Source organism: Scyliorhinus canicula, chromosome 3 (genome assembly GCF_902713615.1).
Source record: "Scyliorhinus canicula chromosome 3, sScyCan1.1, whole genome shotgun sequence".
Lineage (NCBI taxonomy): Eukaryota > Metazoa > Chordata > Chondrichthyes > Carcharhiniformes > Scyliorhinidae > Scyliorhinus > Scyliorhinus canicula.
In genome coordinates this window covers 117,706,841-117,734,815 of record NC_052148.1, presented here as the reverse complement: position 1 = coordinate 117,734,815, position 27,975 = coordinate 117,706,841, and the positions used below count along the sequence as shown (strand labels likewise).

General features: G+C 45.5%; 1 protein-coding gene across 3 annotated transcripts in view; it reads right to left on the bottom strand.

The window, feature by feature from the left end:
- Positions 1-13,924: 13,924 nt before the first annotated feature.
- Positions 13,925-27,975, bottom strand: part of ppat (phosphoribosyl pyrophosphate amidotransferase) — a 95,619-nt gene continuing 81,568 nt past the window's right edge. For all 3 annotated transcript variants that reach the window (XM_038791131.1, XM_038791132.1, XM_038791133.1), the window contains 3 exons: positions 17,728-17,949; positions 17,361-17,481; positions 13,925-15,549 (listed from right to left, as the gene is read on the bottom strand). In XM_038791131.1, coding sequence (XP_038647059.1) covers positions 15,368-15,549; positions 17,361-17,481; positions 17,728-17,949 — 525 coding nt within the window. In that variant the 3' untranslated portion in view covers positions 13,925-15,367. The remainder of the gene's footprint in view (positions 15,550-17,360; positions 17,482-17,727; positions 17,950-27,975) is intronic.

The window sequence follows — 27,975 nt, the reverse complement described above, 5'->3', positions numbered from 1 at the left end:
ATGTGGCGATTGGGGGCTTTTCACAGTAACCTCATTGCAGTGTTAATGTAAGCCTACTTGTGACAATAAAGATTATTATTATTAAAAGATTATTATTGTTGCAAGGACATGGCACACGTGCCACACCATCCTCTTGTTGAGGCAGAGTCTCCTGCGGCACATGCTGTCCGTCATCTTTTCGAACCAGCGACACCTGTACACCTTGGGCTGTCGGCGACCTCCTCCTCTGGGTGACTCCTTGGCCCGACGGGTGGCTGGGGCCTCGGGATGTGAGGCGGGGCCCTGCACATGCACTGTCGTCTCGAGCCTCTGTCAACGCGCCTAGCCTGCCAGCAGCACCACGAGAACAGCTTCCACCGAGTCCAAAATATCATCCATTCCATGTATTATCTGTAAGGAATTGGAAGGTGTGAGAATGACAACCAGCGGTGTCTTCCATCCCGGGCCCCTCCATTCCCCCATTGCTCCCCCTCCCCCCCACAACATCCTCTGCCATCCAACATACCTGCCCACGCAACCCCAGCCACAGATGGGGCCCCCTGCTCACCGTACCCCACAGCCTATACCCTAGACACCCATGCATAATGGTACCTCGACCCGGTGCTGGTCCCCTCCTTGGTGCACACAGCCACCCTCTCGTCGCCGAAATATCCCAGTGCTGGGCCCAGCCCCTGTGTGTTCAGATGCTGTTCGCTGTGTCAATGGTGACACCTCCCATGTACTATTCAGGCACAGTGTCCAGGCATTACGATCTTATTGGGATGCTAGGCAATAATTCCCACATGCTACATGGAACACATGCCTAACCACGGGAATCCACTTGGGAGGTGTGAAGTGCTCACTTAACTACGATTGCCAATTCCCAATCATCTTTAGTCCTGCGGCCAGAGGCCTCCAGTTCAGTGGGAGTTCTGGGTGGTCGTCAAGCGCTGCCCCCAGAACGGGAACATATGCTCCAGGCTGCGGCAAGGCGGACCCATGAGGCACCCATTTCCACCCCCCCCCCCTCCAGGCCATAGCAGGGAATCCCCCCTCCCACGATCGCAGTGTTGCATGTTTTACTTGAGTGTAATACGCATTTATTGGAGTGTATTAACACGCCTCCATTTAAAGGCCGTGTGCTTAACACTGCTAGGGCTCTGTATGTGTAATTTCTTTTTTTTTTTTTAATTTTTTTATTGGAATTTTTTGCAGAAAATATAACAAAAAGTATAGCAAAAAGCAGTAATATGCAACTAACAGCCCCATAACACCCACAATTCCCCCCATACCGTAACATCACATGTATCACATTCCCCCACCCCCCCCCCCAAACAAGAGAACTTAACCATAAATTAAAATTAGATAAATCAAATTTAAATAAAATAAGCTAACATAATCAACGTCCCGTCCCTCCCCCCCACCCCCCCCCCCCCCCCACCCCCCCCCCCACCCCCGGGTTGCTGCTGCTACTGTCCCAGTACCCTATCGTTGAGCCAGAAAGTCGAGGAAAGGTTGCCACCGTTTAAAGAACCCTTGCACCGATCCTCTCAGGGCGAATTTAACCTTCTCAAGCTTAATGAAGCCCGCCATGTCATTGATCCAGGTCTCCACGTTTGGGGGCCTCGCGTCCTTCCACTGTAGCAAAATCCTTCGCCGGGCTACTAGGGACGCAAAGGCCAGCACACCGGCCTCTTTCGCCTCCTGCACTCCCGGCTCTACCCCAACCCCAAAGATCGCGAGTCCCCATCCTGGCTTGACCCTGGATCCCACCACCCTTGACACCGTCCTCGCCACCCCCTTCCAGAACTCCTCCAATGCCGGGCATGCCCAGAACATATGGGCATGGTTCGCTGGACTCCCCGAGCACCTGGCACACCTATCTTCACCCCCAAAGAACCTACTCATCCTCGTCCCAGTCATGTGGGCCCTATGCAGCACCTTGAATTGGATGAGGCTAAGCCGCGCACATGAGGAGGAAGAATTTACCCTCTCCAGGGCATCAGCCCATGTCCCGTCTTCGATCTGTTCCCCCAGTTCCCCCTCCCACTGTATGTGTAATTTCAGCTCGGAGTCACCAGGTGTCGTATATAAACACCTCACAAGTATCCCAAGGTCAGGTTCAAAGTAATAAAACTATACACCGATTAGTAAGTTCCAACGATCAATATTTATTATACAAATATAATAAATACGCATGCACACGCTAAAGACTAATACCTATTTCTACTATTAAACGACTAAATACTTATCTAAGTGGGAACCAGCAAGGTCAGGGGACAAGGCCTTTGTTCCTTTCTGGGCTGCACCTTCTGTTCGTTATTAGTCGAGTACTGTATATGTTCATGTAGCGAGCGTCGTTTTGGGACTTACTGAACGATGGCTGGTGCTCAACGGCTGGTGATAGAAGACAGGATCTGGAGGCTGGAGTCGGAGTCAGGATACAACAGCAACGGAGTCAACAGCGGAGCCGGAGCAGAGTAGAGCAGAGCAGAGCCGGAGCAAGAACAGACAGGACCATGTGCGGGGTCTATCTTTATAGTGGACCCCAATGTCCGTGCCTTTTCGGGGCGGGCTTTACCTGCCATGCATCGATTGGATCAATTCCCAATCGATGCCTCACAAATCCCCCAATCTGAGGGTCCCTTCTCGATGGGTGGGGCGGTCTCTAGGGTCTTTTGTGATGGATACTTCTGGTGCCGTTTCGTCTGGGCGTCCACTCAAAGTATCCATTCAAAACCAAATGTTGCTATTGTGTGTGCCCAGATCTGGATTGCCTCATTAATATGCAAAGCGTTTTGCTATTAACACCTTTGGTTGAGATCTTCCACCTGGCCATAAACTAGTTTTGCTACGTGCAGAATGCTAATCAGTCTTTGCAGACTGCTTGTCTTGGCTAAAACTGCTTTCTCCCTGCAGTCTTAGCAGTTCTCCATTTTGTTAGCCCAGTGTCCATCTTAGGTGGCTACATTCCCTCCTTGTGATCCTCACAATTAAAAATATTGTGAAGGATCACCTATGCACGTTGCTTCGAGTGCTTCTGGGTGCCTTCTTTGTGTTCCCTGACCTTGGCAAGTTCCTGAGCGTCTACTCTGTCCTTGACTATGGGAAGAAAATTTTTTACCTGACATCTCTACTTGGCGCTATGTCAAAGGGGACATGCATTACCAAAACCGGGAACCTCTACCTATCACAACAATCCTTACCTTACCTTAAACATTTTATTACAGTCTAAACCTCATCCATTCATACCACATCACATAACATTTCCTGACTCGGCAGTCGAGTCCAGGACAATATAATACATGGGTATTTTTATTCACATAGTGCTTTATTCATCAAGGGGCAAGGGGGATTGATGAAACCGAAAAATAGGGGATCGAACTCCATAGACGGTTGAGGGGCAGGAACGGGAGGCTCTCCTTTTCCATTTCCTCAACCTGAGGGTCTGTACGATTATGCAGAGGATTGCAATCACTAGCAGTGATTCAATCACGTATGACATGGAGTACCATGTCATAAATTTTTTTGCACCAGGTCTGAACTTCACTGATCAGAGCTGAGCACGGGGAAGTTGCTGTGAGTGAAACATTGACGGCGGGGGTTGTGGGGGAAACGTGACTCGCTTCCACATAAACAAATACAACATTTAAGAATAATAGGTAGGCTTCCATCATGGTCTTCTCTTCGTTCTCTTTCTCTTCCTCCTGTATGGCCGATCCTTGCTGTGAACCCTCTTTCGTCCTTTGAAAGCTATGGGATCAAGCACAGTATCTGTCAATACACAGTTTAATATCCGTACTTGTTAGTGTATCTGTCCTCTAATTCCAATTGACCCATTAAAATGACTGGCCAAGTCACACCCTGTGACTCCCCTCTTTTTTATTTTTTTCAAAATGCGAATTTATGAACCAGAATACACCTAACAACTTTTCTCCTGCGAGCCGTCTCGCAGGCTTTGCTCATTTACCATCCGAATGTTCCTGGATGTAAATAGCATGTGGGATGGCGGCCTAAGGGCTGCCTAACGAAAAATGAAAACAAATTTGAAAGAAAAGGTCGAATGGGTTGCGTATGGGCCACAACGGGTACGATTTGAATGGGATCCCCGGGTAGGGCGTGCTGTGCCATACCCGAGCTTGGCTGACCAAAGTGGGTTCTCAGACAGGGCGGGTCCTCAGTGCCGATTGTCCACTGCCTGAGTAACCTGGATTAAACGGGCAAGAATGTGTTTACCGTGGATTTGCAACCTCTATTCGCCGAATAGAGGGGCACCTAAAAACAAGGGAGGAGCCAAGATGCTCCTTTTCAAAATTGAGCTGGGCTTCAGACATTGTAGCCGATAAGGTGAGCTGCTCACCATAGAAAGTTCTCAGAGGTATCTGCGGACAAACTAAAGTGCGTGCGAGGTGGTCACAATCTTTTCAGCTGAAAAGAAGGTGTCCAGCCTCCAACGGAACCAATAACATTCAATACAAACAAACATAAACTGACAAACAAAACATACGTGCAGGTTCCATCAGAAAGGATATCGCTTCCCTCAAGCGGTTCCTATTTTACATCATCTGGACACCTCACTTTTCCTCTGTCTCTGTGAACAGGGTCACAAAGGGGTTGCCGTATCGGGATTCAGACACCGTGTCGTCCTGCTCTCCCGGATCCCACACCCTTGTGTGGATCAGGCATGAAATTTTTGAATTATGTGACCGGGGGTCACTTTCGTCGTTGCGGACAAGTCTGTACGAATTGTCCCTGTGCCAGAGTGTTGGGTCTAAAAGTGAATGGGTATTGTCGGGGTAGTCGGGGTCGGGTGGTGGGTCTGGGTTTTTAATGTAAGTGACTTCCATGGGGTCACTGGAGTCGGGGTCATAGTCGCTGCAGTGTGGGCTGTAGTGTGGTGTGCTGTGGCTGTCCTCAGAGTCAGTGTCTGTATCGCTGTCTCTGCTGCGGCAGCTTGTGGGCGTTTCGGGGCGTGGTCTGTCGTGGTCAGTGGGCGGAGTCGTGGGCGAGTCCGATGAAGAACTGGTCTGTGAGGGGGATGGTGGAAACGTGTCTCTAGTGGGCGGGGTGAGGTGTTCTGCTGCGTCTAGCAGGACATGGTGTGCATGGTTAGACTGTGTTCCATATGCCTTTAGCTGGTTAATATGGAACCACGCTATCTTTCCATTAGGGTATTTTATCTTATAAACTGAGGGGCTAATTTTATCCGAAATTGAATATGGGCCGGAATATTTTGGTGCCAAAAAACTGCTGGGGTTGTATACAGATAGCATTACCTGTTGCCCAACCTGGAATTCTGTGGGGTGAACGGTCTTATTAAAGCATGCTGTGCTTTGTCTACGCCGTTTCCCTAGTTGAACTGCGGCTGCGATCTGTGCAGACCTCACAGTCTCAACCAGGTCTTTAACTGCCTTTTCATGTGTGAGGGCCGTCACTTCGGGGCTAGTCATGTCCAGTCCTAAAAGGAATTCTGTACCTTTCATAGGGCGTCCGGTCATGAGTGTGTGTGGTGTGTATCCTGTGGAAGTTGAAACTGTATTTCTGATGAACATGAGTGCAAATGGGAGCACTGAATCCCATGTTGAGTTGTTTTCTTGAACCATTTTTCTAAGTGTGGATTTTAGGGTCCGATTCATGCGCTCTACAATCCCGCTGGACTGTGGGTGATACGCAATATGAAAGTTTTGTTTGATGCCGAATATTGTCAGGACGTTCTTCATGACACGTCCTGTGAAGTGAGATCCCTGGTCCGAATCAATACTTCGGGGTAAACCCCATCTCGTGAAGATGTGGTGGGTCAGGATCTTTGCAGCTGTCTTAGCTGTACTCGTTCTAGAGGGGAATGCCTCTACCCATTTGGTAAAGGTATCGATCACCACCAGAACGTATTTATAGCCATTCCTACAAGGGGGCAATGGTCCTATAAAGTCGATCTGGAGGTTTGTCCAGGGGCCATTAACTGGTCGAGTGTGCCGAAGCTGTGCCTTTTTAGAATACCTCTCCGGGTTATTCTGGGCGCAAATAAGGCAATTCTCGATGTAGTGAGTTACATCTGTCCTTAGGTTAGGCCACCAACAGAGCTGCCTGAGGTGCCTCGTGGTCGTGTCGATTCCTTGATGTCCATGCCCGTCATGGAACAAAGCAATCATTTGATTCCTGTCCTGCTGCGGGACCACATAAAGCTGGTCCTTGATGATCACACCCTCATGTGTGGTCAGTGCGTGTCTAAACTTGTCAAACTGAGGCACAAAGTTTCCTTTAAAAATCTCCCTGAGATCCTCATCCTGCTTCTGTGCTTCAGCTAAATCCTTGATATCGGTCTGTGAGACTTGAACTGCGCTCACAGGGGCGCTAGCTGGTGCGCTAGCTGGGGGTGTCCACAAGTGTCCTCGCCTGGAACCTGCCTTAGCCAGTGCGTCGGCTTTTACATTCCCAGGGGGGGATGACCTATGGTGGCTTCTAACTTTTATGATGCCGAAGGTTCTGTCCTTCGCTTTTTCTAAAATGTGGCGGAGTAAAGGGGCTGATGGAAGGGGTTTCCCGTCTGCGGAGACAAAACCTCGTGTCCTCCACAGGGGTAGAAAATCTGTCAAACTGTTGCAGACATATAGACTGTCCGAATATATGTCCGCTGGGCTGGGGAAAGAATCGGGGTGGTCCACTATGTATGCTATGGCTGCGAGCTCTGCTGCCTGCGCGCCTAAGTGACCTGGCAATTTTAGCGCTATTTCTTCGAGAGCGCGACCCTGCGCGTCCTCGACATAGATGCCGCATCCCGTGATACGCTCACCTTCTAAAACCGTGGATGAACCGTCCACGTATATCCGTAGTGGTCCACACGTGTCTGTGTGTTGGGGGCTTTGTCTTGGGTTCCCTATCTTCCTGGGGGGTGTCTTCGCTATGAAGGGTCCTGTGTTGTGTAGGGGTGCTACAATTTCACATTCATGGGGCTGTCCTGGATATTGGAGGTTGTCGGCTAAAAATTTGTGCGTGCGGGTCCGTTTAACCGTAATGTCCCGTCCTTGTAAGAGTAGTGTCCACCTAGCTGCCTTAATCTGGCTAACTGAACTGTCCTTCAGTTGACCGTCTAGGAGTAACTGTGTGGGGGTGTGCTCGGTCAAAATGGTGATGGGGTTGAGTCCGGTAATGTACGAGAATTCATGAACTGCCCAAAAAACTGCAAGGAGGTGCCTCTCGCAGGCTGAAAATCCTTGTTCCACTGGGTCTAAAAGTCGGGAGGCATAAGCCACTGGTCTTAGCTGCTCGTGCCGTTCCTGAAGTAACACGGCCGAGAGGGTCAGATCTGTGCTCGCTACCTCTATTGCATAGGGGGAGAGTTGGTCTGGGACTTGCAGCGCGGGTGCTGCGCTAAGGGCTTTCTTTAACTCCTCCACAGCCTCTGTATGCTGCGGAAGCCATTCCCAGGGGGCTCCTTTCTTAAGGAGGTCTGAGAGTGGGGCTGCCTTTGTCGCGAATCCGTCGATGTGGTTCCGACAATAACCAACCAGTCCTAAGAACGACCGGAGGGCTGAAACATTCTGGGGAAGGGGCAATTTGACAATCAAATCAATTCTTTTGAATTCGATCTCGCGTTTGCCGTGTGTGATGACTGTTCCCAAATACATCACTTTGTTTTCCAAAATCTGGGCCTTTCTTGGGTTAACTTTACAGCCAATTGAGGTTAAAAGTTCCAGGAGCTCGGCCAGAAGCGTAATGTGCTCTGCCTTTGTGTCTGTCTGCAGTAGTAGGTCATCTACATACTGTACCAGACATTCGGGGCGGGAAAATTTTTCTAGACCATTCGCCAGCTGTCGGTGGAAAATGGAGGGGGAATTGTGGAATCCTTGTGGAAGGCATGTCCACGTATACTGTTGTGTTTTGAAGGTGAAGGCAAATTTGTACTGGCACACTTTTGCCAATGGGATTGACCAGAAGCCATTGCTAATGTCCAATACCGTGAAATATTTGGAGTTGAGTCCCTGTTTGAGCATGGTCTCGGGACTTGTTGCTACCGTGGGGGCTACTGCTGGGGTTACTTTGTTGAGTTCCCGATAATCAATGGTCAGACGCCATGATCCGTCGGGCTTTCTCACTGGCCAAATAGGGGCATTATTGGTCGAGGCTACTGTTCTAAGCACACCTTGCTCCAATAAGCTACCTATTACCTTCTCTATTTCTCCCTCTGCTTCTAGGGGAAATCTGTACTGTTTCTGTGGTCGGGGGTCAGGTCCGGTAACGTGAATTTGTCCAGTCATTCTGCCACAGTCGTGCCGGTGACTGGCAAATGCTGTCCCGTGTTTATTTAATACTGCCTTTACTTGTCTATCCGTGTTTAGTGTAGTCAGGTCAAATGAATAGTCTCTTACTGCGCTAATCCTATTAGCGTACTCTCCTACTGTGGGGGTAGCGGGTGCTCTGTCCGATCTTGCCATTCGCCAGACACACTGGTTCACTGGGTCGAACGACAGGGTATGGGCATTCATGAAATCTATCCCCAGGATGTGTTCTGCTGTCCGGGGAAGATTTACTAATACGACGGGGTGTTTGGTGGAAATGTTCCCTAGCTGGATTGCTACGGGTGCTGTAATGTGTCCCTGCTGCGAGTGTCCTGTGAAACCGCTAAGTGTGATGGTGGAGGTGGTCGGCCACGTGTCTGCCTGTGCCGTGGTTGTGGAATTAATCGTGGTGCGGGACCCTCCTGTGTCCCAAAGTAACTCTATGGGCTTCCCTCTAACTTTAGCTGTGACTACCGGTCTTCCGGATTGATCCCAAAGAGTGTCACAGACCCAAGTGGGGGAGCCCGAACACCGTCAGTCCGTTCCGTCCACATTGGTCTGTCCTGACTGGATCCCTATACTATGGATCGGTTTGGCTTTATTCCTATTCAGAGTGCCTGTCTGCTGGCCTCTCTGTGATCTTTGGGGTGCTCTACATTCCTTAGCCCAACGTCCTAACTGGCCACAGTTGTAGCATTCCTGCGACTTCTGTGGAGGGCTGTTCTTTCCTTCATTTACCCACGCGGGGTTTTGGTGCGCTCTCACTGCCTGTATGTCCGCTGCAGCCTGAGCTTCTTCTGGGGATTTCACTTTGCCTCTGCCCTGAACTGATTGCTCCCAAGCGCGGGACAATCTTTTCAGGACCCACTTCTCATTATGGGCTTCCTCTGAGGGGTCATAGCTGTTGCAAGCGCTCTGTCCTGCATCTGCGGCATGGGAAATTATGGTGCGCGTCCATTTAACCATATTTTCTCGGTTCAAATGGGCTCTATTTAAATCGCCGAAAACTGCGTTAAAATGGATCCACTGCCTTCCTGCGAATGCTGTGGGGTGCTCGGTTTTCTTCTGTCGGCACTTATTAAGTCCTTCTACTGGGTCACCTCGGTTATACCCTATGGCATCTAAAATGGAGGTGTGCATTTCCTCTAGGGTGCCTTCGCCAACGTTCTGTGGGTCGGGGAGGGCTGCTACTACCGATTGGTCTAAACTCAGAACCGTGAGTTTAACCTGCTCTCTCTCGTCCAGGCCGTACATGGTTGCCTGTTGCTTTACTTTTGCGAAAAATTGGTGGGGGTCTGCGGTGGGGAGAAACGGAGTGATCTTTTCACACGCGTCCCTGAGTTGGGTTACAGTTAAGGGGGTGGTGTAGGTAATATCGGGTGCGCCTTCTGTGGTCGCTTTCCTTTGGGTGGTGACTGGATTCATTGGTACGGTAACTATCTGATCTGTGGGGGGTTGGGGTGCTTGTCTTTTCTGCTGCGCTGCTGGCGCACATGTTCCCTGAACATAACGCTGCGCTGTCTCACTTAACTCTTTCCAGTCTGGGGCATTCTCCTCATCTAACTGCGTTCCAAAGGTGCTTTGGAACCCATTTTGCACTGAAAGCAGCGATTGCAGCTCCGCAATCTGCTTCCTGCATTTCGCATGGTCTACTGTACTCTGTCTTTGTTCTGTGGTGGCAGCATGGAGTGCTCTTAAAGCTGCTTTAAGGTCAGAGCATTGCCTCTGCAAAGCCTCTACCTGCTTCTCTGATTCTTCTCTTATCAGGACGGCACGTTGCACGTCCTGATAGGCCTTTTCGTACTGGGTCTGGGAACTGCTGAGATGGGCTAGACAAGACTGATGTGCCCTCTTGGCATCATCCACCTCTCTACCTTTCTCTGCCAACTTCCCTCTAAGATCCATATTTTCCTTCTCGATGTCCCTGACATCCACTTTACTCATTCGATTTCTCTCCTCTAATTCTGCCCAGAGCGTCTGAACAACCTCCTCTGTGCCTCGCAATTGTGCCAAACAGGACACGATTGCCATCGGCTTGCGTGCTTTACTAAGGGTCTTCTTATGAATTTGAGAGAGGTTCTCCCACCAAGTATGTCCTATACTTCCGGGACCTGTCTCCTCATTCATACAGAATTCTTTCCAAAGGGGCCATCCCTTTCCTTGCAGATACTTGCGGAGTTTCAGCTCCCACACGGGACACTGACCTACTCGGCTACTGCTGGTCGCTGCGACCACAAACCGTTCTGGATTCATGAGGCGTTCCATTGCCTGCATGGCCATTTTCTCTGACTCACTTTAATTTGGAACAGGGGGTGTTGAGGTTATGTCTCACGAAACGGGTAAGGCTTACGCTATGTTCCGTTCACAAAACTACCGAAAGTTTGTCGCAACAAAAATGCTTTCAGGTTTTCCTTACAACCCTGTTAGTACGCATGCACTAAACACACTTCCGAATTACGTTTATTCGTTTGAACACCTTGAATACTTGTGATTTCTTTCCTTTTTCTTTACCAGATTTCTAATTCAAATTTCAGGGTCCTCGACGGAGTGGGGGTGCCACTTGTAACCGCGTCCCACCAGAGTCGCCACTAAATGTTGCACGTTTTACTTGAGTGTAATACGCGTTTATTGGTTTGTTAGCCCAGTGTCCATCTTAGGTGGCTACAGCAGGCTACCCCGACCAAGACCCCCCCGGGGCTCCCTCACAACGTCTGAGCACCGTGGCAGAAACCCAACTGCCCCTGGGCTTCTGCACTGTAAATTCTATGATTCTAATACCCAGGAGTGAAGATGGCTTCTTACCTCTTTGATCCCCACAGCAGCCCTTCTGCCAGCTCTGTGCTTTTTTTATAAAAGCTATACTAATCGGTGCCAATGTGACCACTTGCTGGGGAGGGGGTTAGATCATGGGGGTCGCTCCAGTTAATTGTACTAAAGTGGTGATTATTGGTTTCTTGCCACACTACGGTGGGTTCCTGATTTCCCCAAAGGCAGCGGGCAGTTAGATCGCAAACTGATCAGCTCGGTTCTCATTTTTAACCTCTCCCACTATCTAATGGGCTCTTGCACTCTTGCTTAAGCCCACCGCGGCCATTAAATCGCACCCAGTGTTACGCATGCAAGTTGTAAATAAATTGTTTTTTTCCTTCACTGACTTCTGGATTTTAAACACATTGGCAGAGATTTTGTATCACATGACTTTGTATCACATGATTAGCTTCGCCATCATTACTCCTCCGAACACATAGCAACTTCCAGAGTCCACATATTTGCATCATAAACAGGGAAATCCAAAGGTTGCTAGTCAGTGATTCTTCGAGTCTGCTGTTGAAGTCCAATCATGAATCAATAAATTGTCAAGAAATTCCACTTTTATGCTGTTAGTGTAAAAACCCTTGAAAACATTGTATCTTATTAAATGAGATAGAACTGAGTTTTATACAGCCAAGGTCAGTTACTTCGAAACAACTTCATTGGCCATGAAAACCTAATTTTATTTTGGCATGTTAAATTTTACTATTGATAATGTTTTCATATTTTTTAAACAAACACTGACATATTTAACATTTGTGATAATTCAAGCTCAGCCTCATGTGTGTTGTAATCTGTTTTCCTGTAAAATATTAAAAAGAGGATGATCACTGTGTTGCTGGAAAAAAAGATATGTTGTCAAAGCTTTTCATCTTGCACACATCAAGGCAATTCACAAGAATGCGGCATGGTAGCGCAGTGGTTAGCACTGTTGCTTCACAGCGCCAAGGACCAGAGTTCGATTCCCGGCTTGGTCACTGTCTGTGCGGAGTCTCTACGTTCTCCCCATGTCTGTGTGGGTTTCCTCCAGGTGCCTATCACAAGTCCTGAAAGACATGCTTGTTAGGTGAATTGGACATTCTGTATTCTCCCTCAGTGTACCCGAACAGGCACCGTAGTGTGGCAACTAGGGGATTTTCAGTGGCTTCATTGCAGTGTTAATGTGACACTATGAAGATTATTATTAATTGTAAAGGGAACAATTTATACAGCATGAGAAGAGTTCTGATTGGTTGGCATGTAGACTTGATTGTAGATATTGCCATAGAGAATGCACCAGGGAATAGTTAATAGCCAAGCTTTTATTTAAATTCAAACCTGACAGGCGGGCTGATTGGTCAAGACATTGCGCTGGGGAATGAACCAGGGTATGATTGTTCTCAAAATCTTTTATTTAGTTGAAAAAGGTGCACTGTGTGGCTATGCTACTTGTCTACAAAGGGCCCTGTTTGTGATTAGGCTTAGCTGCTAGCATTTGTAAGGTAGCTCCACTATGAGCCTATCTGATGATCTTAAATCAGTTGTCAGTGTACTTTCTGAGCACAATCAAGATTGTTGCTAACCACACCTAACGGACACAATGTTTGGGTTTTGCAAGCGCGGGCTGGTTGCATATGGTCAGTTCTTGCCTTTTGCCCAGTTGAAGGGACATGCTGTTGATACAATGTGTCCGTCTTGGGACGTACAGCCTATATACCTGGCATCCCACCAGAAGTGAAATACATACACCACATTATTCATTTGAGAGATAGGCAATATGTTTATTTGGCTTGATGGCAACATCCTCTTAGTAGAGCAAACCATTTGGCAATAGTCCTGCATAGTAGCAGCATGAAACGGCTAACTTTACCTGTTGCTGCACTGCTCAAATTTTTGAAACACTGTAGCCTTACAGGGTGAACACTTTTCAGGACTACCATTAACGGCCTTAGGTTTGCTCGATATACAGCTAGCATTTATCTGATCAGGATCGCTATTATCCTGAAGAATGGCTTTGATGTGCCCAAGCTTGCAGGGTAGTCAAATGGTTTGGGCCCTATTTACAATGTTGCCATTAAGGTCAATCGCAGTGCATGAAACTACAGCATCCCAATCTGTAAATTGACCAGTGAAGGTAGGTTTGCGCTAGTTAGTCATAGAAAACCCATTGGCAGATTTCTCAACCAGCATATCAAAATGGGCTTATTTGACTGTCAATTTCAATGGTGAATTAAGTGCATTAAAGTAAGGAAATTCTTACGTGCAGCAAACATCATCTACATATTGGAAATAAATGATTGTTCCCCTTACATTTCTGACCCTGATGAATGTACAACAAAAAGCTTTGATAGGAGGTCTCTTTTTTTTCCCCCAAGCAATACTCCCAAGTTCCCAAACAACTATTTGATAATCAGTGGTTTTAAATTCCTGTTTTGCTGTTGGCGAGGTCTTCGATGTGATTGACTGCTAAGCCAGCTTCATTTCATTGTTGTTGTTGATGCCTGGAGATCCACTTGATTTAGAGCCGGATTCTAAGTGATGTCAGGAAAGGTGAAATCCATACCAAAAAGATCACTAGTTCTTTGTAGGCAGCTTTCTTCCCTGTCACTGGCAGGCACCATCTCTACGCCACTTTATGCAAATTTTGTGTTAAGATTTTCAAGTGGAACTAGGTGGGGTTACTAGGTTACAAGGAGAGAGTGGAGGTGTGGGCTTAAGTCAGGTGTTCTTTTCCAAGGGCTGAATGGCCTCCTTCTGCACTGTAAATGCTATGAAAATGATTATTACTCCAAATCTGAAGGTCACACGTATGCAAACACAAAGTTATTCAATTACAAACTCATTCAAAACAAAACAAACAGAAACATCAAACTTGAGGCCACTGTCAAAGCAACAGAAATGAAGCTAAATATTTATTTACGTAGGCAAACAGAAACAATGTTCAACTTTCCCTACGGAATACCTTTGAGTTGTATTGCCATGCAAGGTTATGGCTATAAGATACAAAATGTGAGAGAACTGGGTTCGTTAAAAGTTATTTGAAGGTTTACTGGTTTCATTTTCTGTAACGATAACAGGCAATGTTCCAAAGCACTACTTAGCAGAGATTAAAAGTTACATATCAAAAAACGATGCACTGTTAGTAAGTTTCCAGAAGTACAAATTTTTTATTACATTAATTCACCTTGTTTTTTTAAACTTGATTATGACCAGAAAGAAATGAATGGAATCAATATGACTCCTTTACGTTAATCTCTTTTTGCTGACAGTAACAGGATTGTATTCTCAATATGTTGTTCATAATTCCATTAATTAGTATTCTACATTCAAAAGTACAAGAGTTTGAAAGCTAACTTTCACTGTTAAAGGAAAATTCTTGTATCAGAGAATGAAAGGCACAATATAGAAGGTAACTACAGAATATTTAGAAGTATATTAAAGTCAGAAGGACACTTCTGATCTTTAAAAGATTAATGGCTTTTCCATTTAAATCCTTGCCAATTTAAGTAGATAGTGAGCTGAGACAACCAGTCCAGGTTTACACACTCAAACTCTAAATGTGCTGTAAACATTCAAGTGTAACTCAATAGGTTGAAGTAATGTATTTGGATAATTTAGCCGCAAGGTCCTGTTAGCCATATATAACCTTGATCTACTGTCATATTACAAAAACATCATGCCCTTTATTACTTGTGACAAGAAGCTATACAGCAAAATTCTCCAGGTTTAAGGATGGTTAAAGACAAAATTCAAGCAAAATGCTAGAAAAGGTGAAAATCAAATATGCACACACACACATAGATAGTGCTGTATGTTGAAGGCTACAACATAACTGTATGGTCAAGGCCAAAAATCAGGACTAATAAAACATACCCTGCATAGTTGAGTTCCCCCATATAAAACTACTGCAGCAAAGTGAATCATTTTAAATTCAGATAATTTTCAAAATATATTTGACAACAGTTGAAAACGTGTTTGCTCTTTGCAATTAGAATGGTTTCCAACAACAGTAATTCATTTGATGTTGGTCAAGAAACTCTACAATTGAAGAACACATTTTTATTTGCAATGTACCATGGAATGCAAATAGAACATAATTGAGGATGTTTATTTATGTATTCATAATGTATATAATAGTGGCACAACTTATAAAAAACACAGGCAACCATGGAAACACCTAGAGGATACAAGATACTCAATTAGCCAAGAAAATACTTATTTACGGATGCGGACTAGAAAATAACTAAGCATCACGCCGTCGCAGGGTGTATTCAAAACTAAAAATCGCAGGCGAATCACTCAATCACTCAATCAAAGTAAGTTCACCATTCAAGCTCCACGGGATATTTTCCCGTGAGGCAAGCTGTGCAGTGACCAGTTTGTCTCGAAGATGATTTCTCGTCATTTTCAGTATTTAAGATGGAATTTGTTTGCTGGCTCTTAATCCCCTCTTGTACAGCAGATACCAATCCATCAACGGAGAGATAAACCACACTATTTGCTCCTACGAAACACAGGAAAACAATATTTTAAGTATAATGGTTAGCAAATAGTGGAGTATAATCAGAAGTGTTCAAATACAAGCTGCAACACTTTTCAGAAAATTAAAACGGCACACAGTGCAAAAGCTAGGGAAAACTAATAATGTTCAGTGGAATCAATAAATAATTTATTCAATGTATTGTTAATACAGAAACAGAACAATTCTCAAACTAATATCACATATGCCAATCTTTGTACTCAGCAAAGGAGAGAAATCTCAGTTAAAAAACACAATTCCAACAAATTGAAATATGCATTAGAGACATTAGCCACTTCAATAAATACTATGTTCAAGAGGTGTAGCTTTAATTTGAGTACTAAGTATCAAATTGTCCAAAGATGGGCAGCACGGTGGCACAGTGGTTAGCATTGTTGCCTACGGCACTGAGGACCCGGGTTCGAATCCTGGCCCTGGGTCACTGTCTGTGTGGAGTTTGCACATTCTCCCCGTGTCTGCGTGGGTTTCGCCCCCACAACCCAAAAGATGTGCAGGATAGGTGGATTGGGCACACTAAATTGCCCCTTAATTGGAAAAAATAATTGGGTACGCTAAATTATTATTATTTTTTTTTTAATTGTCCAAAGATTCATTTTTGAGGCAACACTGGAGAAATTGTAAGTGTCTTTAGAGAATAAAATCCAACAATTTCCGTTCTCCAGACAGCTTACACGACCAATTTGTACCCAGTTAATTTCTTTTCCAATTAAGGGCAATTTAGCATGGCCAATCCACCTACCCTGCATATCTTTGGATTGTTGGGGCAAAACCCACACAAACACGGGGAGAATGTGCAAACTCCACACGGACAGTGACCCACGGCCGGGATCGAACCTGGTACCTCAGTGCTGTGAGGCAGCAGTGCTAACCACTGCACAACCGTGCTTCCTACACAACCAATACAACCAGTTGCTATCATGCAAGTTCATACTGAGTAGAGAACCAACACCTCAAAGACACAGATATTTCATTTACAACAGCAACACTAAACTCAATAGATTATCTATGGTAGGCAAACTTGTAACACTAAACTTGTAGACTCTATGAGCTCAAGTGTTTCAGTTAGATAGATTATAAATACAAACAAACACATATTGGCAGGGTAAAGTACATCGATTTCTGCAGTCTCATGTATAAATTTCACTATCTCATTGTATTTTTGGCCAATCTTTTATGCAACCCAGTATCGCTGACAAAGATTGGAATAGGAAGTAAGCTCTAGTGCTTGGAAGGGGAGGTGGGGGGGGGGGGGGGGGGGGCCTCATTTGTCAATTTCTCACTCGAAGGACTAATGATGACACAATGATTTATGTTTTAAAGAAAACCTTGCTGAGCAAAAATACAATGTCACAGCAATAAATTGTTACGTTAAAGTAGTAAAGAATGGCACGGTAGCACAGTGGTTAGCACTGTTGCTTCATAGCGGCAGGGATCAGGATTCAACTCCCAGCTTGGGATACCGTTTGTGGCGTCTGCACGTTCTCCCCATGTTTGTGTGGGTTTCCTCCGGATGCTCTGGTTTCCTCCCACAAGTCCAGAAAGATGTGCTTGTTAGGTGAATTGGACATTCTGAATTCTCCCTCAGTGTACGCAGACAGACCGACCGACAGACATATTCAACACGGCAGTGTAACTCCACCTCGCCTTCCCCAGGCACATATTCACCAGGCACTGACTCAACCTCAACCTCCCCCAGGCCTACCGACACTACCAAATCGATAGTAAATTCTACTCGCATTGTAAATTCCACTTTGCAAACAGAAATCTCAACCAACCTAAATAGCCTGCAAGGTCTTCAAATTCTGGTTTGTTGGCAATCAATTCTTCTTTTGTTGGTATGTTAATTCCCATATAACAAGGAAATCTTATTGGAGGTGAAGCCACACGGATATGTACCTATAAAAGCAATTTTATAAAGATAAGAAACCCAATTTGTATTCTTTGCTTCTCAGTAGAACAACCAATTAAAACCCATTTTTGGATGATTATTTTCCTCAAGTAAGCAAAGCATAAAAAGAACATATGTGCAAGAACGATCTTTCTTTTAAAAATTAAATTATTTAAATTTGTCAAAATGTTCAATTTGATGAACCCATGTAATTTTAAGAAATGGTAACCTCTTGTAAACACCCTTTCTAATACCTCTTTGGCACCTGCTTCCTTCAGGACTTTAATGATTGGAGAAATAGTATTTCCACGCACAATTGAATCGTCTATCAGCACAATCCGCTTTCCAGCAAAATTATCACTCAAGGCCCCAAATTTTTGTGCCACTCCAAGCTGCCGCAATCTTGTATTTGGTTCAATGAATGTTCTACCCACATAACGGTTTTTGCAGAGTACCTCTACATAAGGAAGTCCTGCCTGTAACAGAAACAAAAAGAACAATTTGTAAATTTCCAAAAGATTTAAATTTTAAAAAAGTTAACCTTCCACTTCTTTAGAACCTCACCCATGTATGTGAGAGTACCTTTAAGAAATGGATGTTTACTACTGCAGTGATGTCAGACAGTGGGTGGAGCTGGGCTGTCTGTCAGCTTTTTACTTTTGTTTTAGGCTGTTTGCAGCAGTGTTGGAGCTGAAGCCAGACAAAGCAGGTGTACTGCTGTTCTCTCTGCCGTGAAAAGACTATCTCTTGAACATTTGGTGAATTCAGAATTATAAATGTTCTCAGTAGTGAATGTAAACCTAATGTTCTTCTGTTAAAAGGTGTTTCTTTTGTCTTCTGGATTTTGTTTGGGAAGTTATTAAGGATTACTTAATGTTGGGGGTTGTATTTTTGGGAGCTTGTATTTGAATTGATGGTTGCTAAGATGTTCACTATGTTTTAAAAAAGGTTAACTTGAGTTCATAGAATAGGCATTGTTTTGTTTAAAATAATACTTTTTGATTTCTGCTGTACCACACCTGTAGAGTGGGCCGTGTGCGCCCCATACCACAATCTATTAAAAGTTGTGGGTCAGGTGAACTCCATGATACACTTTGGGGTTCTCCAAACACTGGCCCATAGCACCCATGCAAATCAGCATTGAAATTAACTGCTAGGATAGGGATAAGCGATGGACTGGCTGTGGTTGGGGGAGGGAGAGAAGGGTGATGGGAAGTCAGTGGAAGCAGGAAGGAGAAAGACAGTAGTATAATGGTAATGACAGTGGACTATTAATCCAGAGCTCCAGGGTAATGCTTTGGGGACACAAGCTCAAACCCGCTCACTGCAGCAGATGTAATCGAAATTCAATAAATCAGGTCTCAACAATGGTGACCATGACAACTGTCATAATCATTGTTAAAAAAAAAAACCCATCTGGTTTAGAAGTGTCATACAGGGAAGGACATCTGCCATTCATATCTGGTCTGTCCTACATGCGATTCCAAACTCTCAGCAATTTTTTATCTCTTTGAATGGCCACTCAGTTCAAGGGCAATTAGGGATGGAGAACAAATGATGGCCTTGCCAGCCCACATCCCATCAAAGAATAAATATATATATATTTTTTAAATGATTTATCTCAGATTGTTAATCACTTGTTACTCTTGATGAAGCTTTGCCACTATTTACACCAATAGAAAAAGTGCAACATTAATTTTTAAAAATAAATTTACAGTACCAATTATTTTTTTCCCAATTAAGGGGCAATTTAATGTGGCCAATCCATCTACCCTGCACATCTTTGGGTTATGGGGGTGAAATCCATGCAGACACAGGGTGAAATGTGCAAACTCCACACCGACAGTGACCTGGGGCTGGGATTGAATCTGGGTCCGCAGCGCCGTAGGCGGCAGTGCTAACCACTGCGCCACTGTGCTGGCCCCAAGTGCAACATTCATAACACTGTAGTTTTACTTAATCAAGGTTTAGAAATCCAAATGATTTTAGTTAAAGTAATGGAACTGTTAATGAGGGTAGTATAGTTGATGTTGTACACCTAGACTTTCAAAAAGCATTTGTTGTATTGGCAGAGTTAAAACCCATGCAATAAAAAAAATCATAATGTGGATATGGAATAGGCTGACTGATAGAAAGCAGAATAATGATGCATGTGTTTTTGAGACTGAAGAAAACAATACAGTAGTGTTCACAAGGTCTATAGCAATATAGGAAATAGGAACAAAAGTAAACTCTATGGTCCTTTAAGCCTGTACCACTATTTAATCAGGCAATAGCTGATCTTTTACTTCTAATTTCCCCACCTGATCTCCATGTACTGTCATTCCCCATGATGCCCAAAAATCTATCTCAGCCTTGAATATACTCAATGACTGAACACGAAAAATAGGGTGGTAACAGCTGGGAACTTACTTTCCCAACATTGACTGGGACAGCCATAACATTAGGGGCTTGGATGGAGAGAAATTGAGTGTATAGAGAGATCATTGCTTGATTAGACAGCTGTTGTGCTGCTGCCAATTGCAGTGTTTATTTCCAGGAAGTTAAGAAGTTTCAAGCACTTGCCGTTTCTGCCATTGAAAAGAGTTTTTAGATGATTGTCATTCTTATTGCGCTGTTGTAAAATGACTTTTTTTTTCCCCAAGTGGAAAGTAATGAAAAACTTTTTAATGAAACAATTTTTCCACATACTATTGTACCTATAATATTAATTGATTATATGGGTAAGATGAGTAGAGGTATATGGGGTAAATGTGGGCAACTGTAGCTTAGTGGTAAAATCTGGGCGGCAGTTGGGCCAAAGGGCCTGTTTCCATGCTATAAACCTCTGACTCTATTTAGGAGGAATTTCTCATTCAGTATGTGGATGGCCTGACTAGCGAGGGGGCAAAACCTGACCTCCTCTTGGGAAATAAGTATGGGCAGGTGACAGAATTGTTAGTTTTTAAAAAATAAATTTAGAGTACCCAATTAATTTTTTCCAATTATGGGGCAATTTAGCGTGGTCAATCCACCTACCTGCACATCTTTGGGTTGTGGGGGCGAAACCCACGTAAACACGGGGAGAATGTGCAAACTCCACACAGACCGTGACGCAGAGCCGGGATTGAACCTGGGACCTCGGCGCCGTGAGCCAGCAGTGCTAACCATTGTGCCACCATGCTGCCCCTGACAGAAGTGTTAGTGGGGGATCACTTTGGGCCCAGTGACCATAATTCCATTAGTTTTATGATAGCTATGGAGATTCTAAATTGGGGCAAGGCCAATTTTGATGGCATTAGACAGCAATTTTAAAAAGTTGATTGGGGAAGTCTGTTGGTAGGCAAAGGGACAGCTGGTAAGCGAGAGGCTTTCAAAAGTGTGTTAACCAGGGTTCAGGGTAAATACATTGCTCTGTGAGTGACGGGCAAGGCTGGTAGAAGTAGGGAACCCTGGATGACTCGGATATTGAGGCCCTGGTCAAAAAGGAGGCGGCAATTGACATGCATTGGCAGCTGGGATCAAGTAGATCCCTTGAAGAGTATAGAGGTTCTTGGAGTTGAGTTAAGAGTGAAATCAGGAGGGCAAAAAGGGGACATGAAATTGCCTTGACAAGTAAGTCAAAGGAGAATCCAAAGAGCTTCTACAAGGGCAAAAGAGTAACTAGAGAGAGTAGGGTATCTTAAGGATCGACAACAAAGGTAATCGATATGTGGATCTACAAGAGATAGGCGAGATCCTAATCAATATTTCTCATCGGTATTTACTGTTGAGAAAGGCATGGATGTTAAGGAACTTGGAGAAATCAATGGTGATATCTTGAGGAGTGTATATATTACAGAGATGGTGCTGGATATCTTTAAGCATATCAAGGTAGATAAATCCCCGGCACCTAATGAAATCTATCCCAGGACGTTGTAGGAGGCTAAGGAGAGAATTGCAGGTCCCCTAACAGAGATATTTGAATCATCGACAGCCACAGGTGAGGTGCCTGAAGATTGGAGGGTAGCAAATGCTGTGCCTTTGTTTAAGAAGGGCCACAGGGAAAAGCCTGGTAACCACAGACCGGTGAGCCTAATGTCTGTGGTGGGTAACTTGTTAGAAGGTATTCTGAAAGACAGGATATACAGGCATTTAGAGAGGCAAGGACTGATTAGGGAGAGTGAGCATGGCTTTGTGAGTGGAAAATTAAGTCCCACGAATTTGATTGTTTTCGAAGGGGTAACCAAGAAGGCAGATGAGGCAGTGAGTTAATGTTGTCTACGTGGACTTTAGCAAGGTCTTTGACAAGGTACCGCGTGGTAGGTTGTTGCATAAGATTATGGACAGACTGGTGAAGGTGGTATTTGGGATGCTTGGTTTCATTGGCTAGAACACTGAATACAGGAGTTGGGATGTCTTGTTGAAGTTGTACAAAACATTAGTAAGGCCACACTTGGAATACGGTGTACAATTCTGGTCACCCTATTCTAGAAAGTGAGAAGTCTTACAACACCATGTTAAAGACCAACAGGTTTATTTCAAACACTAGCTTTCAGAGCACTGCTCCTTCCTCAGGTGAATCACCTCATTAAAGGTCTCTAAAATAATGAGGGGCATAGATAAGGTAGATAGATAACTTTTCCCTAAAGGTACAGGACTCTCAAACTAGAGAGCATAGGTTTAAGGTGAAAGGGGGGAGATACAAAAAGGGACCAGAGGGGCAATTGTTTCACACAGAGGGTGGTGAGTGTCTGGAACGAGCTGCCGGAGGCAATAGTAGAGGCTGGTACAATTTTGACTTTTGCATTTAGACAGTTATATGGGTACGGTTTGTATAGAGCGACATGGGCCAAATGAAGGCAATTGGGACCAGCTTAGGTGGTAGAAACTGGGCGGCATAGACAAGTTCGGCCGAAGGGTGGTAAACCTCTTACGACCTAAATAGTCTAAATATTTAGAGATTTCTCCTCCTCAATTTTAAAAGATCGACTGATTATTCTGAAACTACACTATCACCTAGATTCTCCAGCCAGGGGAAACAACCTCTCACCATTTATCTGGTCAAGTCTGCTGAATCTTGCGAGATCACCCTTCATTCTTCTAAACTTCAGGGAGTATAAGCCCAATTTACTTAACCTCTCATCATAGGACAACGTCTCATTCCAGGAATCATTTTAAAAAACAAAATATTTTTAGTCTCCTCCTTTTTCACATTTTCTCCCAAATTTACACCCATCAACAATAAACAATAATCAGTAACAAAAATGTCAATCCCCATATCAATAACAACAATCCCATCCTCCCACCAAACATTAGCCCACATGTTCACACAAACAAATGACAAAAAGGAATTAGAGATCACCCATAGTCGCCATTAACACACACAGTCCCCCTCCACCCAAACCTCCCACCAACACGCTCCAACTAATGTTCGATGTTATCCAGTTCTTGAAAGTTCATAATGAATAATGCCCATGAATTGTAGAACCCCTCCATCCTTCCCCTCAGTTCAAACTTAACATTCTCAAGAGTCAAGAATTCCAACAGGTCCCCCTGCCACGCCAGGGCACAGGGTGGAGAGCAACCTCCACCCTATCAAGGATCCGCCTTCGGGCGACCAATGAGGTGAAGGCTACAACATCTGGCTCCGCACCCGTTTCCAACCCTGGCTGGTCCGATACCCTGAATATGGCCTCCCGGGGGCCCGGGTCCAGTTTCACGTGCACCACTTTAGAAATTACTCGAAAACCCTCCTTCCAGTAATCCTCTAGCTTTGGACAGGACCAAAACATATGAATGTGATTAGCGGGGCCTCCCCCCGCAACGTTCACACACATCTTCTACTCCTTCAAAGAATCGGCTCACCCTCGCGAGGTGTGCTCTGTATACCACCTTCAGCTGTATCAGCCCCAACCCAACGCACAAGGTAGGGGCATTCACTCTCTGGAGCCCCTTACACCAGAACCCCTCCTCCATATCCTCTCCCAACTCTTCCTCCCACTTTGCTATGATCCCTTCCAGTGGTGCCTTCTCCTCTTCCAAAATAACTCCGTAAACCGCTGACACTACCCCCTTCTCCAGTCCCCCTGTCGTCAGCACCTCCTCCAGCAATGTGGAGGCCAGCTCCACCGGGAAGCTCTGTATCTCCTTTCTGGCAAAATCTCGAACCTGCATGTATCGAAACATTTCCCCCTGCTCCAGCCCATACTTTGCTTCCAGTTCCTTCAATCCTGCAAACCGACCCTTAAGAAACAAATCTTTTAGTGTCTTAATCCCCTTCTCCTCCCATTTCCGAAAATTTGCATCCCACCTCCCTGGCTCAAATCTGTGGTTCCCCGAATCGGCATTTCCCTTGACCCTGCCCCCAACCCAAAGTGTTGGCGAAACTGCCTCCAAATTCTCAATGAAGCTATTAGTACCTGGCTCCCAGAGTATTTCCCCAGGGCTATCGGGAGCGGCGCTGTTGCTAGTGCTTTCAATCCCGACCCCCTGCACAAACTCTCCTCTATTCTGACCCACTGGGAATCAACCCATCTGACCCAGCTCCTCACCTTCTCTACATTCGCCGCCCAGTAGTAATACATCAGGTTTGGAAGACCCAAATCCCTTGCCTTCTGTAGCAGCACCCTTCTAACTCTGCACCTTCCCTCCCCATATGAACAAAGTAATCCTTCCCGCAATCTCTCTGAAAAATGTCTTTGGCAGGAAAATCGGCAGGCGTTGAAAAATAAACAGAAATCGCAGCAACACATTCATTTTAATCGCCTGTACCCGACCCGCCAGTGACAGAGTGAGACCATCCCACCTTGCCAGATCAGCTTTCACTCTCCCCACCAAACTAGAAATGTTGTACCTGCGGAGCCCCCCCCCAGGTACCTAAAGTGAGTCCCACCCAGGAATCATTTTTGTGACCCTTTGTTGACCTTCCTCCAAGTATATTCTTCTTCAGATAAGAAACAGTGCATAGTACTACAGGTGTAGTTGCCACCAAAGACATCTAAACTATAGCGAGAATGATTTACTATTGTACTAAAGCCCCATTGCAAAAAAAGAAATGACCAAGATGTTATTTGCAATATCTTCATGCTAACTTTTTGTTTCTCGCAAAAAAGACATTTTTTAAAAAAAACCCCCACACTGAACACCAGCATTTAGAAATTTTTCATATTTCGAAAAAATCTTGGGGCAGGATTCTCCATCCTGCCGCACCCATTTTCTGGAGCGATGCGCCTCCGCCGCCAGAGGGATTCTCCGTCCCGCAAATGGGTTTCCCCATTGTGGGCACCCCATGTCGTCGGGAAATCCACGGGCGTGAGTGTGCTGCTGGCGAAACGGAGGATCCCGCCAATGGTTTTCTATTCCATCGCGTATTTTCCCTATTATACTTTTATTGCCCACTCATCTATGTCAATATTTCTTTCCTGCCTCTTCACAGCGTATGGCCATCCAAACTGGTATACATTACACTTGGTACCTTCAACCAAATAATTAATATAGTTTGTAAATAGCTGAGGCCACATCACTGGTGATGGCAACCTCCCACTCATTGTACCTGCCAACTTGAAAACACCCTATATCTCAACTCTTTGTCTGTTAATCTTTATCCATGTAAATATATTAAGCATGATTCAACCACTGCATTGCGCCCAGCACGGATCTGGGCACGCCGGATAAATAGCAAGGCCAAAATTTGAGAATCCGCGCTGGGTGCGAACCAGTTTGCAATTCAGCAGGTCTGCTCCATATGGAGTTCCAGACTTGCCCAAAAATGGCGAGCACATCCTTAAACCTCACTTACATTAATTTAAATCTCATTAGCAAGATGGCATCTTGGCATCATTTAGTACTCGTTACAAAAAGCGGGATGCTGGCATAATGGCTTTTGATGGGAAGTTAGGAGGCGCGTAGTCATTTCCATGTTCTGGATTGCAGCTCAAGGGCACTAGAGGTGCTGCCCCTGGGCTTCGTTTGTGGGGGGTGGGTGGGGGGGCCTCAAGGGGGTTAGGAGCGAGGAGCTTAGCATCTATAAAACCTTCGAACCATACTTAAATATTGTGGAGACCCATAACAGGGGCAAGCTGCAGCCTGTCTGTCCCACCAAACAATTCAATGGCCAGAGCCCTTGTGCGGCTTCAATGCTGAAAGTCAATTTGACCCTCTTTGACTGTGACAGCCTCTAGCTCCACAGCTGAAGGACACTGCAAATGACGAATTAGCCTTGTTAGTTGCCAGTGCACTTCCTAGCTGCAAGTTGTGTTTGCTGCTTGCTCCTGCTGGTGGTTACGGATTCCTGTATGCTTGAGTTTGTTTGCTGCTTGCCTGCTGCCTCTTCATCTTGGGCTTACTTGCTGCTTTCTGGATGAAGGAAGGTTGCCTTTTGGTCTCTTTTACCTGGAGTTCAGCAAGGGAAAGATTTTGTCAGGCCTATTACTGGGTTGAGGATGCGGGAGGACTAACTCGAGCAGTCTGTGGATGTTTTTAAAGACTTGTTTTGTGCGTTGACTGCATTTTCTACACCAGTGGGTAACCCGTTGATGCCCCGTGGCCCGGTTTCTGACAGGACGGTGATGGAAGATCAGACGCCCATACTGCAGGAAAGGAGAGGTGGCAGCCAGGCTCAATTGCGCAGCCCAGAGATTGCACCAAGACATTTTCATGTACTACCGGTGACTTACATTCAGGAGCCATTCGCTGCTTCCGTTATGGGAGCTGTGCGTGTCCTGGTGGTTTCCTTTTGCACTGTGTGTGTTTGTTTTTGGTGGGGGGAGGGTGGGGAAATCGATACCATGCCATTGTGGATTATCTTTTTGCCAGTTGCAGCCCCTCCAGCCTCTTGTGGCCTGGGAGACGCTGCCAGTTCTGGAGAGGGATGGTGCTTTCCGTTCTACCTCCTTCCTAGAGGCTAGTGAGACCGTCCGATGTTGGCTTACCAAGTGGCCTTCCACTGACGCAGGTCAGGGAGGGAGGGGTGAGTAGATTTTCCACTGTTGGCAGTGTATTGCGCTTTTGTCTGGCAGCTGTGTGCTTTTCTGTTGCGATCCCTCTTGCTTCTACAGCCTGGATCCCAGCAAATTACCTGTGCTGCAGAAAGGGTGTGTTTTCTCTCTCCTTCGGCTATGGCCCTTGGTGTCCTTTTCCGGTGGCTAGCATTACTTCTTAGCACCTTTCCACCGATATGGGTCTGTGTGGGGAGGGGGAAGAGACATGAACTGACTCAGCAGCTGGTGGTATTGCTTTTTGTTTTGTCTTTGGTGTGCAGCTGGTATCTTCATTATATTCTTGCCTGCGTTTTTTTCTTTCGGTGTTCTGTATTTGGTTTGGTTTATAATGTGCTGGACCTGTTCTGGACTGAATCGGTACTCCTCTTGGGAGCTGTGGCATGTTTTTCTCCTCCGCCATGCTCCATGTTGGGGTGGCCTTTTTCGGTGAGCTGGGCTGGTGCAGCTTTCCGCTGATGTAGGTTGCGGGGGTGCACGAATGTGTTCTGGGTGCCAAGTGATTGGTGTCCTCACTATTTTGTCTTTTGCTACTGTCAAACTAAAATAATTGCAGGTCTTGTTTTCAACTTGCTCCTGCAAATGCCTGGAGGCTGCTGTTTCGTTCCTTTTCAGTAACCGGAAAGGAGGACAATTTTTTCAAATACAACAGGGTCCTGGAACACCAGGCTCAGGGGGAAATTAAGAGTCCAGAAGGCAATCCGGGCTGAAGCAAGATGACACTGCGGGACCTGGTGCATGACATTGTCCCAAATGGACCACCTGCTTACACGACTGAAGAAATGTTTTCGCAGATTGCTGATGTGGTGAGTGTGGAATGTAACTGGCATGTCACAGTTGGTTAAACACCCTGGAAGTTGAGGGGCAGCATGGTGGCACAGCACTAAAGACCTGGGTTGGATCCTGGCCCTGGGTTGCACATTCTCCCTGTAACTGTGTGGATCTCACCCCCACAACCCAAAAATGTGCAGGGTAGGTGGATTGGCCATGCTAAATTGCCCCTTAATTGAAAAAAAAAAACAGAACTGGGTACTCCAAAACACACTGGAATTCAAGAATGTGTTCAACTGCACCTTGAGTGCTAGTGGAAAATGTGGATGCCAGGATTTGGTCCCTGTGAGATTGGGCCATGTGGGTCAGTCTGCATATCTGCAGCTCCTGGACGAAAAATAGCACTGGTACATGGAACAAGTAACACATTGATGGACAGATCATTTCTATGACAAACATCTGCACATAACACATTCTTGCTTATGTCAACATTTCATTCCTGCCTCCTCTTGTTGAGGTGCCATGCTTCAGAGGATAATTAGTGCAAGGAAACATTGAAGCCTGAACAGTGTGCCCTGTCATATGAGTGTACCTTTAAGAAATGGGTGTGTATATAAATATCTGTAGTGAGAGTACCTTCAAGAAATGGATGTTTACTACTGCAGTGATGTCAGAGAGTGGGTGGAGCTGGGCTGTCCGTCAGCTTTTTAAACCAACAGTTATTAAGGAGTTTCTCGGGCAGCACGGTGGCACAGTGGTTAGCATTGCTGCCTA